At 35.4% G+C, this 16,106-nt stretch overlaps 1 protein-coding gene and 2 non-coding genes across 4 annotated transcripts; 1 reads left to right on the forward strand and 2 right to left on the reverse strand.

Annotated features, from left to right (window-relative positions):
• Positions 1-476: 476 nt before the first annotated feature.
• LOC121218060 (small nucleolar RNA snoR83) lies at positions 477-619 on the reverse strand. Its single transcript, XR_005914326.1, has one exon. It is a non-coding gene; the product is annotated as a small nucleolar RNA snoR83 (small nucleolar RNA).
• A 3,453-nt stretch (positions 620-4,072) lies between these two features.
• Positions 4,073-10,881, forward strand: LOC107886448 (uncharacterized). 2 transcript variants are annotated; one of them, XR_005913028.1, is made up of 7 exons: positions 4,073-4,582; positions 4,654-4,791; positions 4,978-5,013; positions 5,298-5,913; positions 6,030-6,139; positions 6,926-8,397; positions 9,753-10,881. XR_005913028.1 is itself a non-coding variant. In XM_041092230.1 (6 exons), the coding sequence occupies exons 1-6, from the start codon at positions 4,298-4,300 to the stop codon at positions 7,100-7,102; spliced, it is 1,362 nt and encodes a 453-aa protein (XP_040948164.1). In that variant the 5' UTR covers positions 4,073-4,297; the 3' UTR covers positions 7,103-9,686. The 2 variants fall into 2 exon arrangements, 1 of the variants encoding a protein (XP_040948164.1); XM_041092230.1 differs by lacking the exon at positions 9,753-10,881 and having other exon boundaries at positions 6,926-9,686.
• On the reverse strand, positions 8,595-8,738 carry LOC121218061 (small nucleolar RNA snoR83). Its single transcript, XR_005914327.1, has one exon. It is a non-coding gene; the product is annotated as a small nucleolar RNA snoR83 (small nucleolar RNA).
• Positions 10,882-16,106: the final 5,225 nt, after the last annotated feature.

Here is a 16,106-nt window from a genome sequence, read left to right on the forward strand (position 1 = left end):
TTCTTTTTCTTCTGTTTTTCTCCCTTCAGCTGAACGGAGGTCGTGTTTATAACACGAGTAATGCCGCCAATGCCTTTGGCACCATTGGTACCGCCAATCGTTTTGGCGTGACCAAGGTGCCGTCAAATCGGTGCAGACTTTTTTTTTACAGGTTTTTTCTTTGTTTTTTTGTTTTTTTATATATTTTGGTAAATAAAAAAATATTTTTTGGTAAATAAAAAAAGTTATAATATTTTGGTTATTTTTTATTTTTTATAATATTTTTGTAAAAAACCCGAGGTATTTTCTTTCCCCTTACAAAATTTGATTTTCCTTTTTTGTTGAATCTGAAGCAAAAACAGACCTTTTATGATGCAAGCAATGCATTTCCCAGTTTATGAAAAACCCAGAAAATCAATTGGTAACCCCAAAAAGAAAATGTTTTTAAATACTAATTATCAACATTAAGAAGACTAAAAAATTAGGAAGAACAAGGATAATGTCTGAAGAGGTTACTAATAAACACCTTCATTAAAAAATAAAGGAAAGGCGCCATCAGCGAAACTCCCAGATTTTGGGATTTGATTTCAGCCTCCCATGAATCAAATAAGCACGTTTTTATCTTTAGCTCATTTGGGATTATGAAGGCCATCATCCCCTATTATAAGCACTTTTTTTTTTCTTTTTTGAATTCATAATGAAATAAATATATCGTCATAAATTGGTAGAAATTCAGATTTTTATATAAATAATACAAAAAATTTAAAATTACTAAAATAATACAATTATTTTATTATGTATCAAAATAGTACAAACAGTAAAAAAAAAAGCTGACGGAAGTGACATGACCCTGGTCGAGGTCTATCACAGGCGACACCAAAGGTGCTAATAGTAGAGGCGGCACCAAAGGTGCCACTGCCACAGGTGGCACCTATGCCATGTTTTCCCGCCTTTTGAGGACTTTATAATGGTCCCCAATTTCACTTTCACTTCAACTGCACGAAGGAGAAGAAAGAAAAGGAAAGAAGAAGAAGAGAAGAAGAAGAAGGAGGAGGAGAATGAAAGGGCAATACCGAAAAAAGAAAAGAAAAAGAGAGAAAGAGAATAGAGAAAGGAGAAAGAAAGAGAAAGAGAAAAAAAATAGAAAAAATAAGGTATTTTTAAAAAAAATAATGGATTATCTTGTTATTATGTTTTTTTGTATATTTTTTATTATTTTTTGTTGTTAGTTTAGTTATTATTGTTGGTTATTAGGATTAATAAAAACCCTAATTATTATTTTAGTTAGTATTATTATTGTTAGTGTTTAGGGTTTGGTTATTAATAATTATTGTTACTTAGTACTATTGTTAGTAAAAAACTAATATTATTATTATGGTTAGTTATTAGGATTAGTAAAAACCCTAATTATTATTTTAGTTAGTATGATTGTTAGTTTTTACACCATATTATTGTTAGTTAGTATTATTTTTAGTAAAAAATTATTATGATTATTGTGTTAGTTATTAGGCTTAGTGGTTAAATTTTGTTCATTTACAAAATGATAACTGAAATAGTATGAGCTTATGAATGAAAAAATTGCATATTGAAACATTAATTTTTTTTATTTAAGTAACTAATTTACTGTTCGAAATTATTTTTTTGAAATTTTGTTTATTTTTTAACAGATTGAATATTGAAGATGGATTATAAGTTTTTCGTATGCGTTTATTTCGATGGAATCATCTTGAGAACAACTGTTGGATGTATATTTGAATGCCGGCAACAAATAGCAATGAGATTTAATAGAAATGTCTCGTTGGATGATATGAAGAGAATGATTAATGCAAAAATTGTTAGACGTTGTGGGAGAAGGATATCAAAAATTTTCTACAAGTTTTCAGTTTTGACAGATCCTATCAAATTTACCGAAATTAAACTTGTAGACGACGAAGACATGAAAATAATGATCGCTCTTTACTGTGGGAATGAGAGTGACAAAAATGCACTGATTCACTTGTTTGCTGAGTTAGCCGGTATGGAGCAAAATGAAGATGTGGTTGGTGATGATGGATATGATGGTAGCGATCATTGTGATAAAGAGGTCGATAGTGACAGTGATCCTGATGTGGACGATGTACTTGATGATATTGATGATGAAGATGTGAATAACGATGGAAACATTAACGCGTTTTCGATCGAGAACCAGATGCTACGTATTGTGATACACAAAAATCTTGGGCCACACATGTCGCTCATAGACCCCGACGCAGCGCATGTAGCTGAGTTCTTGGAGTACCCTGAAATACTTCCTACTCACCGGCTGACCGTAAATTCCGATCATAAGGAGTTATTCTTAGGCCATAGATTCCAAAGTAAAGAAGAGTGCGTATTTGCTATTAAACGGTATATCATGAACATATCAGTGGATTATAAAGTCGTAGTGTCTAAACTGACAGTATATGTTGGGGAGTGTTGGAAGGCAGTGGAAGGCTGCAATTGATGGGTTCGAGTTGCATTCATTCAAATTTTGCAGATGTGGGAGATACGAAAATTTGTTGGGCCTCATACATGCACATCAACACGTATGACAGAAGATCATCAAAAACTTGATTCCAAAACTATGTGTACGTGTATCATGCCAATGGTGAAAGACATGCTGACCATTAAAGTTTCGGTACTGATTGCCGAAATGCAAGTACAATTCTAGTATCGAGTATCATACCAAAAGGTGTAGATAGCTAAACAGATGGCAATGGAGCAATTGTATGAGGATTATGATTTGTTGTATAACGAGCTACAAGGATGGATAGCTACTATACAAGAGTACGTACCGGTGACTGTGATTGAGTTACAAACAAGACCTTATTACGGCCCGGATGATCAATTACAGCCGGGGAAAAGAATTATCTAAAATGGAGCCATTTAACCTTGAATTCAACTTTAATATAATGCAAAAAGAGAAGAAAAGTTTCGTACTAAGCATACCTAAAATTGATCTAATTAAATTTATACAAAAAAGTACAAACTTTGTAATATAAAAAAAATACAAACTAGAGTAATATCAAAAATGCAAGAAACCCCTAAAATTGATGGTTCGATGGTGTGGTCCTAGGTGTATACCTCTGCGGAGGTCGACGTTCACGTTGTAGGTGATCGCGACGACCAACATCCTCTTTAGGCGCAGGTGGGAGTGTGCTAAACATGGAAAAAAATAAAAAATAAAACAAAATTATCAATTCTTTTTACCTATTTTGATTTTTAATATAATATTTTTATTATAAGAAAAAAATCAAAATATAATTTTTTTATGATTTGAATTTTGAAAAATAATTTAAATAAATTAAAATTTTGAATTAAATCTGAAAAGAAAATTTCATGGTATATTTTACATTTTTAGCTAAAGAAATAGTATAGAGTCACAAGTCCTTATAATATTAATTCTAGTATTCTTTAAAGACATAAAATTTAACAGAAGATATTATTAATTTGGTTTCAAGAAACATTAAGGAAACATGTAATAATTTAATTTATTTTTTGTTCTATTTTTAATTTGTTATTGAATTTCATTGAAAGATAATATTTTTTTTTGTTTTTCATATATATTATTTCTTCAACAAACATTTTCGAGATTTTATATTTCTCTATTCTTTAAATTATTATGAGCTTCTTTTGTAATTATCTAGAATAAAGTGAAATTGTCAAAAAGAATATTTTAATGAATATTATATATTAATTCATAAAAAAATTTTAAAATTTCCAAGATTTGACCCTCCTAACTTGGCCTTTTGATCTCCGGTACCCGCGATGAGTAGGTGATTAAAAAGCGATTAAATCGCCCGAAAGAAAAGGAATGGACCCATCTTTGAAAATAAGGGCGGCTGAGAAAGGAACAGCTGTTTCTCCACGTACCATAATCTGACAGGATCGTACGGTTCATATCCCTTCAACATAAAAAACTGAATGTTATTACTTACATTCTCGGACGATTTTTGGTGCTGACTAGATGGAACCATGAGCTGAAGCAGAAAATACCTTTCTAACTCTAATATATACAAATTAATAAATAATATTATAATGGAAAAAGCTGACATTATTTTATTAGTTAAGGGCATGAATGATTCCGTAGAAAAGCTCACTTGATAATTTCTCCACATTGACTTATATGAATCAGATCCCACTTTTGCTTATAAGAAGACAAGTCAGGTTTCAGCTCTAGCTGGAAAGGAACATCCCTTGGGTTTCCACAGTATTTTACGTTAAACCATCTTAAGAGCAATTCTTTTCAGTTATATTTAAGAATTGTTGCGTTGTTTTAGGCGTTCAAATTAATCAGCCAATGGAGGGTTGTTCATCAGATGGGTCCACTTCGTTTTTTAGCTCAAGGGTGGCAGATGGATGGGATCTGATTAGCACTGAGTTTGGGTTAGTGGAGGGATCTGATATCAATGGTGGAGTCACGGATTCTGTAACAGACCATCACCAATTGAATCAAGGTGAAACATCAGAAGCTTCATACCAAACCACAGAAGGTGGTGGCCACGGCGGTAGAGCTAAGCTTACTCCAGCTCAAAGAAAAGAAAACAAAAGACTAAGTGATCACAAGTATAGGCAAAAGCGCAAGGTAAACTAAATGGTGGAACTTTATGATTGCCATGATTTCTGTAGTTTTGATGTTAACATTTTGCAGTGCAGATAACAGCAGATGAACAGGCTGCCGAGATTAAACACTTGAAAGAGGAAAATGAACAGTTAAATGCTGAGAATAGAAGGTTAAAACAGAAAATACTGCTCTCCCATGGGCAACTTGAGCATCAATGTTTTTCAGCCCAGGTACCCAAGTGTTTGGTTATTTTGAGGTTTCCCCCTTTTCATGCTCCATCAATATTCAGATATGATGACCTATTTATGAAGATTGATGCAGATATGATACTTTTTTGAATCAAAGGTTAATGCCATGTCTTTAATTTCTTGTTTCTAAATGCTAATGTCATCTGTGTTGTTTCCTGTAATTTGTAGGATCACCATGGATCTAGACCTGAAGCTTCAGACAGGGTATGGCAACTGTTCTAGATCTTTGAGTCTATTGATTTTAAGATATCTTGAAATATGATTACTAGTTATCTAAGAATCAGTATCTCGTATATATATATTTGCTTAGAATAGTATATATCTTGCATATGATAAAGGGCTGTTTGGTCGAGAGGAAGCGTTGCAAAACAAGTGAAGCAAGATGTGTTAAAAAGAGGCAGAGAGGAATATCGAACGCAATATTAAGTTTGTATAAGCTTCTGATTCTGGAATCCTAATTTGCTTTTCCTCCCAATTTATTGTTTCAGCTCAGCAGTTTACAAATGAATGAAATAAAAAATCTGCAGCAGATGAATTCTGAAGCTGGAACATGCAGTAATGATGATACATCCATTTCCGACCTTCTTATGAAGATCGATGCTGATGAGGAGAGCAAAGTGAAGTTCACGGACTTCACTGGCTTAGATGGGAAGCACGTCACAGTAGGCAAATATTGTTTCCCACTGTCCCTACTTTCGACTCTAAAACTCATCATTAATGTTTACGGTGATGTTGCTGCAACAAGTAAGATGAGCCCGAGTATTACCGAGAGGATCTATGTAATGTTCTGCGCTTCAATCAAAGAGATGCATGATCTACGACTTGAGCAAATCACCGAGTGTAGGATATTGAAGTGGAGAGATGCCATCAAGGATGCTTTACGTATGAATTTCAAGGTGGATTTCGCCATGGAACATTTGAAGAAAATTGCTTGCGCTTATATCGGTTTAATGGAACGTCAAAGGCTGGAGGAGGTGGCTTTAAGGATCTCCAAGTTAGAGGCTGAGTTGAGTGCTAGCAAAAAGGAGCACTCTAAGATATGTGAAAAGTCCAAGGTGTACATGGATACTGCAAAAGAGTTCATTGGCAAGCCTGTTAGCTTGGGTATGTTTTATAGTTTTCCTACATTAGAAATGTACTTGCTTAAGGAATTTCGCAAGGGGATTTAATAGCGAGGGCTACCTAACATATATAATTGTTAAATATTTACATGAAAGCAGGAATGTTGAAAGCTCAGAACAGGCGCTTGGAAGACCGGAACAGGCGAAGACAAAGGTACTTAGATGATCTTGAACAGTCAATCAACAACTATAGACTTGAAAATGCCCAGGTATTTCAAGTGTTTGCTTCTGAGTACTTGGTATACAAACTTGTATCTCTACTTCATTTTATTAGTTTTTAGTAATTTCGGAGCCGAAGTAGAATTCATTTTCACTATTCAGTTCATCGTTTCGTTGCACAGTTTAATAAATATGTAGAGGATTGTGTTCGTTATGAGTTTTTGTCTGTGTTGGAGGTGAAAACTGTCCTAATGATTGTATGCACGTGTGGCCTTTACTTATATAGCCACAATCCAATCCTTGACTAATCAATATCAGATCGATTTCTCCCTTAACCCTGACAAAGGTGTGGATTATATTGTTTTTCCCATCAACACTAGCGCCATAGACAATAGTGCGGATTGCGTTTTTATTGAGGGTTGGCATTCCATGATGGAGAATGGATTATCACAAATGACATCATTTTTTTATGAAGATGCTGATGAATTGAACTTGTACTTCGGGATACACAGATTATGGGGAATTGGAGTTTGTACTTGGGGATAGGCATGTTAAAAGTAGAGAGAATGGTATAGCAAAAATGCTGATAATAATGAATCGAAAGGATTTACGGGGCTGTCCGAGGAGTTTCACTATCTGCCTGCCTTCTTGTTCTGTTTGTATGATTGATGAACTTACCTATGGAATTAGTTGCAATTGTCTTCCCGTAAGTTTTGCACAGCACGTAATGGAAAAAGGTTTTTTGTTAGGTTAGATGTAGCCTTTACATTGTTATCAAAATATCACTAATTTCATTTGCCCAATCTTGTTTCTTTTTGTGTGTGCGCGTGTGTCAGATAATGAAAACGATACAAGTAAAAACCCAGCATTACTTGGACATTGAGACCGAAAACATTGTGCTGAGAGCTGAACTATCGGAACTTAATGCGAGATTGCAGAGCTTGAATGAGACTGTGAGCATCAGTTTGATGAAAGAAAGCAATGATGGTGAGGGTGGCAGGATACAATCATAAGCCTTCCTGATCTATGTCAACCTATTTTAACCTCTGCAGATAGGTTATTGATGATCTCCAGCAGCTTACTACTGGTTACTCACTATAAATTTGTTTGTGCACTGTAAATTCTTTTGACCAGAAAGTAGTAGTCTTCATGGCGTGATTGTTGACTTAATCATGTCAGCTTGGCCTTCTTTCCTTTATTTTATTTTAAAGAATCTTGAGCTTAATTTTTTTTATCCATCAAATCAAGGGTCGTCCAATTAATCAACCAAACACTTGTTAGCTACTCAAACCAAAGCATTAAGATACTTGAATCCGGATCCTTCGTTAGCTCTAGCTCGACGTCGACCTGGCAAAGTCTTTTTAAGCATACATGAGCTGACAGACTTACCGTTAAACTCTTCAGTAGCATCCATGAACAGCTTGGACCGCTCACATATCTTTGCACGTTCCTTTTTCCCAGCACTCAACCCAGCCTATAACTTTGATATCCTAGAACCCACATTATCCAGCTTTCAACGCTCAAATGTTCCATGGTAAAATCCACCTTGAAATTTATTATATAATTATAACAAAATAAAAATAACCCAATCCGAGAACCGATCTGACCCGAAATCCGACACAATAAAATAAAAGAAAACCTTAAACCCCCAAAGTAAGGGCTCCTTCTCCTACCTCCATTTTTTCTCTAAAACTAGAGGATACCATAGACCATTTTCTCTCCTATGGGGTCCTCCATTTATACTTTTGTTGATTCTTTGTATCAACAATGGTGTGATGAGCGTGGATCGAACACGGGACCTTCAGATCTAGGGAACTCAGTAGCTTTTGAGTTAGAAAACGAGCATGGATTGACGAATTAGCTTCGGATTTCACTGAAATCGGAGCCGTTGAAAACAATATTTTAGAAACGCCTCCTTCCGCCGTATCCTTTTGTAAGGCAAGTAAAAATTCCCATATTTTTGCTGTATCTGATGAGGCTGGATATGTAAACTTGATTCTCGTCGGGAGCTTTCTTCTGCTCATCTTACCGTGAAAATGCAGAAAAAGCAAGAATCGATGATTGGAAATGTTAAATGTTTGGGTTCGCATCCAACCAATTATGATCTTGTTCTCTCTGGGTCGAAAGATGGGTCCTTTGTCATTTGGGGCCTAAGAGGCAAGAGTAACTCGAAAAGTAGATGTGATGAAGTCTGCCATCCATCAACTTCCATGGTAAAAGGAGCTCATCTTTCATCTCAAGCAAGGCGGGGGAGGCGTGGCAAGGTTGCTGTCGCTGGAGTGCCTTTTGTAGATGTCCTGAGTGGGAGGTATTTTCTTTCCCCTTACAAAATTTGATTTTCCATTTTTGCTGAATCTGAAGCAAAAACAGACCTTTTATGATGCAAACAATGCATTTCCCAGTTTATGAAAAACCCAGAAAATCAATTGGTAACCCCAGAAAGAAAATGTTTTTAAATACTAATTATCAACATTAAGAAGACTAAAAAATTAGGAAGAACAAGGATAATGTCTGAAGAGGTTACTAATAAACACCTTCGATTAAAAAATAAAGGAAAGGCGCCATCAGCGAAACCCCCAGATTTTGGGATTTGATTTCGTCCTCTCATGAGTCAAATAAGCACCTTTTTATCTTTAGCTCATTTGGGATTATGAAGGCCATCATCGCCTATTATAAGCACTTTTTTTTTCTTTTTCTTTTTTGAATTCATAATGAAATAAATATATCGTCATAAATTAGATAATGGCAGTACAAATGGTGGAAATTCGTTCAACTCTTTTACCAGTAAACTATAAAAATAATTATTTTTATTTGTTCAAATTATATTTTAGTCATTTATATTTAAAATATTACGTTTTAGTCATTTATGTTATCGTTTTGTTACGGAGTGGTCATTCTACCGTTAACTTCTGTTTTCTCTCTAACGACGGTCCTATGTGGTAGTCTAAATGGGTTTTAAAGGCCAACTTAAATGTCTTACGTGACAATCTAAATTAAATTTATTTAATTAAAAACTTATTAGCAATTAAACATCAAAATTGGTATTTAAAATCTATTTGGACTTCAAATGAGGGTTTAACAGAACTAAAAAGAACCAAAAACATAAAGATTTTCTGAAAAGAAAAAAGAAAAGAAAAGAAAAAACTCATCTAAAGAGGAAATTTAAAGTTGGACCTCTAGAGATTCTTCAGCCTTCTATTCATGACCTTTTCATCCGAATTTTGTTAATTTAATCAAATTGTTAAGTTTGGTTTAAATGGACTGCCTGACATATCTGCAATTGAATTTGCTGTTTATGACAAATATAAATGTTTTCAGTGTTAGCTTTATTGCTAATAGTTAAGGAGCAAGGACCTTGTTTACGGAATTTGTTGAGTATTGATTGTGATGAAATACTTGAGATTGGAAGACGGAAAATATGAAAAAAGAAGAAGAAAGAACAGCTCATATTTTCTTTCAGCTAGGAAATATTGAGTTCAGAACACTGGACAAAACATTCTAAAAGATGTTAGAACTCAGAAAATAGCAGACATTTATAAGTGTGATTTAAGTTTCATTCTATGGGAGATGATCACTATGTAATTGTTTTGTACTCAATATGATTGCCTCAATTTTGCAGGGCACTAACTCTCTCTTTGCATGCCTAATTTGTTATTCTTGCAGGTGATATTACTAAGGCTTGCAAGTGAAGAGCCGTAATCTCCAACACCGTTAGCGAGAGCAAAGTCCCTAGCTGTCATATTAAGGCTCGCAGGTGAAGAGCTATAGCCTTTAACACAGTTATTAAGGCTCGTAGGTGAAGAGCCATAGCCTCCAACACAGTTAGCGAGAACAAAACTCCTAACTATCATATTAAGGCTTGCAGGTGATGAGCTGTAACCTCCAACACAGTTAGTGAGAGTAAAGCTCCCAGCTGTCATATTAAGACTAGCAAGTGAAGAGCCGCAGCCTTCAACAAAGTTAGCGTGATCAAAGTTCTCAACTGTCATATTAAGGCTTGCAGGTGAAGAGCCACAGCCTCCAACACAGTTAGCGAGAGCAAAGCTCTTAGCAGTCACATTAAGGCTCGTAGGTGAAGAACCATAGCCTCCAAAATAGTTAGTACGAGCTTAAGCTCCCAGCTGTAATCTTAAAGCTCGCCGGTTTAATATCGCGACCTTTAAAACAACTTGAGGACCTACGTTCTCGACTCATATTATAGAGTTTAGCTAGTTTAAAATTGCAACATTCTATTATTTGAGTTGATTTAGGACTGCAGCTTCACATAACTCACTGATTTAAGATCGTAGTTGTCATCTCAGGTTCGCAGGTTAAATATCGCAACCTTTGAAACAGTTGGCCCGAACTCAAGCTCCTAGTTGTCATCCTAGGCTCGTAGGTTTAACAACACAACCTCCAAAATAGTTAGTACGAGCTTAAGCTCCCAACTGTAATCTTAGGCTTGCAAGTTCAACACCATAGCCTCCAACATAGTTAGCGTGAACTCAAGCTTCTAGCTGTAATCTTAAGGCTTGCTGATTTAATATTGCAACCTCCAAAATAACTCGTGGACCTACTTTCCAGTTGATATTCTAAAGGCTCGTCGGTTTAATATCACAACATCCAAAACAGTTCGCGGACCTACATTCCCAGCTCATATTATAGAGGTTACCCGATTTAAGATCGCAACTTTCAATTACTTGAGTTAGTTGATTTAAGATCACAGCTTCATGCAACTCATTGATTTAAGATTGTAGCCTCCGAACAGCTCGCTGATTTAATATCAAATTTGATATTGAATAATTTTCTATGAGTCGGTTGGTTTACAAAATTTTTCTTACAGGAAATACAGTTCATAATATTTTGCATTACAATTCTTGACTCCTGTTCCACACTATCAGACAACAAAATTTGTTCAATAAAGTTTCAAGTTAAAAACTTATATAATACACCCCAAATTAAACACGCTATAAATATAAGTTTTTCTTAGAAGAATCACTTTATAACTTTTTTTCGACAAGATGAGAGAATTTATTATACAATTATAATAAAATAAAATGACTTGATCCAGAGTCTAACCCGATATGATAAAAAGGAAACCCTAAACCCCAAAGTAAGAGGGCTCCTTCTTCTACCTCTATCTTTTTCTTTAAAGAGGAGACCATTTTCTCTCATCTGAGGGCCTCCATTTCTAGTTTTGTTGATTTTTTGTATCAACAAATTTGATACGTAAAGCATCTTTGATTGCGTCCCTCCACTTCAATATCCGACCCTCAATGACTTGCTCCAGGCGTAGATTACTCATCTCTTTGATAGAAGCATAGAACATAACAGACAGTTTTAACAATACTCAGATTCATCCATTAACTATCCTTGGGTTCATCTTACTGTTGTAGAAACATCACCGTAGACATTAATTATGTTGTTTACAACCGGAAATAGAGCCAATGGGAAACTATGTTTTTTGCACTTAAAAATGTAAAACATCAAATAAGATATGTGATCTAAATATGATCGATCTAACCCTATTCTTTTTTATACAATTGTAATTCAAATTCAAGTTATTTTTAATGAATATCTGTTAGGGTATTATTATGAGATATATTATATATTACTGTATATCTTTTAAGCATATTTTTAAGAATATATTATATATCTTTTTTATTTCTATGTGACTACTGCTGCATAAATATTATGTATATTCTTAGATAAATCAATAAGATTAAAACATATTAATCTATTTTTGTCAATATCATACTTGTATGAAACAAAAAATAGATATTGATTATTTGTGACTATTTGTGAAAGGATAATGATATTGAATGACAAAACACATTATTATATAAACCTATTGAAAATGGAAAAGTTGTTTACATTGCGATTTTGCCTGTACTTGAAATCACTGTCTTGGAGGTGGAAGTTTAGGTCTACCACTACCACCTCCAGTTTTCGTTGGACATGAAACTTGGGGTGTTTCGACTTGATTCATCATTTAGAGACTCTCCAATTAAAGCAGATCAATTGATTTCCACAAATTTAGATTCATTTGCAACCATTTAACAACATCATTTATGAAGCTCAAAATTATTCTCATCTAATTTTAGATCAATCTAATGCAAAACTCAAATTTATAATTGAACCATCATTAATATAAAATGCAAAATTTGATATCTTAGTTTTGGCATTTTTTTTATAAATATGATACTTGTGTAATTTTTTGGTTTAATATGGTACTGATAAAAGTTATTTATTTTGGTACCTGAAAATAACAATATTAATTTTGTAGTGTTTAATTTTAGTTTGAGTTGATTTGATAAAAAATTATAATTAATTAATAAAATTAGCGACTAAATGTCATCAAATCAACCCTAGAACTTAAATTAAATCACATCAATTAAATCATACTTGACAAATTAAACATATAAAACTATTTATTCTTGTTAGGATTTGGTAACCGCTAGCCCAAATAACCCAATAGGTTCCAGATCTTCGACCAGGATAGACCCGATCCAGAAGAAGAATGTTCGCCGTAAAGATAGTTCTCTGGGGACCCTGCAAAGATAGTTCGCTGGGGACCCCGTTGGGATGCTGATGTTTGTAAAGATAACTCGCATGGAGAGCTTGCGAGGGACCCCGCTAGGGTGCTCGCAAAGATAGCTCGTATAAGCCAGGAATAGGGTCACAAGCTATATCCACAAAAGAGATCACGAGCCTTACAAGGGATCCCCACTTGTGACTAGCGGGTATGGGGCTCGCTGGAGGTATTAGTCTCAAGATTAGGAAGGACCAGTTGGCGCAAGATTTTGGCCTTCATCATTCGGCCTCTGTACCCCAGTAGAGAACCCAACTCGGCGCTGGCCAAATTGCGCCCTAGGTTACGCCCAATTGGTCAGTCATATAGACCATGCGAAATAATTGGGCCACCAGCAGACCCATGAAAGATGCCATATGGTCCATCAGCAAGACCAAAATCACGCCCAACTCAAGTAGGTGTAGGATAAGTAAAGGTATGAGTAGTTGCGGCTGCTGATAGCCAAAATCTTGTGGCCATCTCCCCCACGAGGCGCCTCCAAGATCGTGCTCCGGAACAGGCACCATACGTAGCCCAGGGCCACTAGAACTAGCGGATCGGCCATAAACGTCACCGTGCAGCCCTTGGCCATCACCAGCAGAGAAAAATCGCGCCGTGGTTGAAGCGTTCAGACCACCATAGTCGTGATTGAATTGATAGAAACATCACTGTGCCAAGTGACCGTATCTGCCGCAAATTTGACATTGTGTTCGAGGATGAAACTCGCGACCACTGCGCGACCCTGCCGTGGAACGCGTACCACGCAAATTTGAGTCAGCCACCGCTGCAACCAAAGGAGCTTCAACCATGTGAGCAAGCATCGGAACATCATGCGCCGCTCTCGTCTGTCGATTTTCAAATTCCAATAGAATGTCAACTAATTTCTAGAAAGGCAATGTCTCCGACAAAAATGAGGCCAACGTGAACACCGCGTCAAAGTTAGTGGAAAGGCCAGCTAGGAGAACCTCCACCTTTTCAGCCTCCGAAACAGCAGAACCAGAAGCCACAAGTAACGCACAAATATCTTAAATTTTGGCAATGTATTCTTTTACAGTTAAATCACCTTTCTTGATAGAATGTAGGTGATACGGGGTTGCGCACACGTTTAAATCCTACTAACACAAGAACCAAGAAGGTGTTAGATAACGTAAAGGAAGAATAAAGGTAAACAAATGAAAACCTACAGCTAAGAATCAATAAAATTTGCTAAAAACAGAAAACCCGAAAAACTGCGGAGTAACTTGACAACTTCGTTCGAGGTGTTCCCGATCTCCAAAAATCACGAAATTAAATCTGGAGTGTCCTTATATATTGAATTTTTGATCTGGAAATTTTGGGCACCAAATTCAACCCGCTGAATCTTTTTTTTAAATTTTTATTGAATTTCGTCTTTTTTTTTTATTTTTTTGACTTTTTGACTGATTTTTTTGTGGGAATAAATTTTTTATATTCAATCACAGTGCCAAAAACATGTATGTAAAATTTCAGATCAATCGGACAACGTTTACCCACTCAAATGAATTTTTTTGAACAATTTTTCTGGGTAAAACTGTTGTTTATGCTTTAAAAAATAGAGATCAGTTCAGAAATCAACCAAGAACACCCAAAACGCCCAAAATCTGATACCAAATGATACGGGGTTGCGCGCGGACCAAGATCGAGTTGCCAAGTCACGAGAAACTCCTACGAAAACCCTAAACAATTAGATCTGAAACGAAACAGAAAATTAAAAGATTAGATTTTTGAATTTTCAGATCTGAAATAAAATCCCCAAAACAGTAAAGAATCAAATAGAGAATAGAAATAAGTGTTAATAAGGAATCTTGAAACCCTAGAAGAGATTGCGATTCTGCCCAATTGAACACCCAGATAGTTTTCCCCAAATTTCGGCAATCTAATTTCTCCCAAAAAAGAGTATGGATGAATCGGTAAGAACCCTAGAAATTGGGGATTTTTGGGCTAATTCCTTAAGATAGAAAAAGGCTGAAAACACAATAAGAACAGAAAATAAATTAGATAAAGATTCGGCACAAGCAGAAATAAAGAAAGAATTGACAGTAAGAAATTAAAAGATAAGTCCTAAGAAGCCTTGAAATCCCGAAAGATCTCACAACTCCCTTCAAACGGCTCTAATCTCCCCTCCAAAGAATATCAATGGCAAGAAGAAGGTTGAGGATGGCTCCCACAATCACAAGATTGTTAAAACAACTTCTAAAGAAAACTCAAGAGAGAAATCTTGGAGAAAACTCAAAGAAAATTCTGCTCTTAACAAATCTGAAATTTTAATAATAATGATGAGTGTTTAACAAGGTGGACAGCCATGCCTTTAAATAGGCCTTATAACTAGTCCTAATCTAATTAGAAAACTAAAATAAAAAAAACTTCTAATTATTTTAATATGGAAATTCGGTCAAAGGTCATTTTATCTGGGACTCTTGGACTGAATATTGACATAAAAATTTAAACTAAGTAAATAAATAAATAAAAATAAAAATAAAACTTTACAACTTGGGCCACTTTGACAATTTGGCCTGATTTTCAACTAAGTATGGATGGATTTCTTGATTGGGCTGGGAATTTGCTTATTGGGCCTCGCCTTCAAGAATTTGGGCTTTTGTGACTCGTATCAGTAGGTCATGGCGAACACGAGACACCTTCACACCAGTGGAAGCTGCAAAAAGATGATTCGCAGTGCTCCAGATATCGCAAGTAGATTTAGCAGTGATAAAATAGGATAACAAAGACGTACTAATCGTAGAGAGGAGCCTAGAGTTCAACAACTTATCTTGTTGAGTAAATAAAGATGCATCTGGATTCGGAGTAAGACTGCCATCAGAAGACGACACAAATCTAGGCGGAGCAGGTAACGTGCCCTCCAGAAACCCTTGCAACTCATATCCTTCTATAATGAGTCGAACATGATGCTGCCATTGAACAAAGTTTCCCTCATCTAGTTTCACTGTATCATGACGAGGAAACGATTGAACCAGTCGTGCACTGGAAAAAGATGAACTGGTAGGATCAACAGCAGTAGAATCTGTGGAATGAGCCATGAATCCAGGAACTAGGCGACTGATACCATGTTAGGTACCACACTATTACAAGAATAGATTTTAGAGAGAGAATTTTTTCTGAGAAATTGCTTAGTATTATTATCTACTTTAATCAATACACTGTCAATGTTTTTATACTTCAATATGAGTAACTGCTCCTAACCAACTATACCAGACTAATCAACTGAATGATAACAAACTAGCAAATCTTATGTTAACAATCTCTATTCTTCTAACATTGTCTATTTATGCTTTTGAAATGTTGACTTGTACTGCTATTTCCAACCCTTTTTTCCTTCAGCCCTTAAATTTCCCTCCTTGTACCGCCCAAAGCAGCCCTCTTGTGTGCCATCCATGGTAATGTGTCGCCATTTTAAAAGTATACATTTCGATAACACAAACACTTGCATACTT

The sequence above is a fragment of the Gossypium hirsutum genome, chromosome D05, assembly GCF_007990345.1.
Source record: "Gossypium hirsutum isolate 1008001.06 chromosome D05, Gossypium_hirsutum_v2.1, whole genome shotgun sequence".
Lineage (NCBI taxonomy): Eukaryota > Viridiplantae > Streptophyta > Magnoliopsida > Malvales > Malvaceae > Gossypium > Gossypium hirsutum.

Coding starts and splice junctions, on each gene's coding strand:
- LOC107886448 (XM_041092230.1), top strand. CDS start 4,298: ATGGAGGGTTGTTCATCAGATGGGTCCACTTCGTTTTTTAGCTCAAGG. Junction 4,583..4,653: donor AGTATAGGCAAAAGCGCAAG/GTAAACTAAATG, acceptor TTTGCAGTGCAG/ATAACAGCAGATGAACAGGC. Junction 4,792..4,977: donor ATCAATGTTTTTCAGCCCAG/GTACCCAAGTGT, acceptor TGTAATTTGTAG/GATCACCATGGATCTAGACC.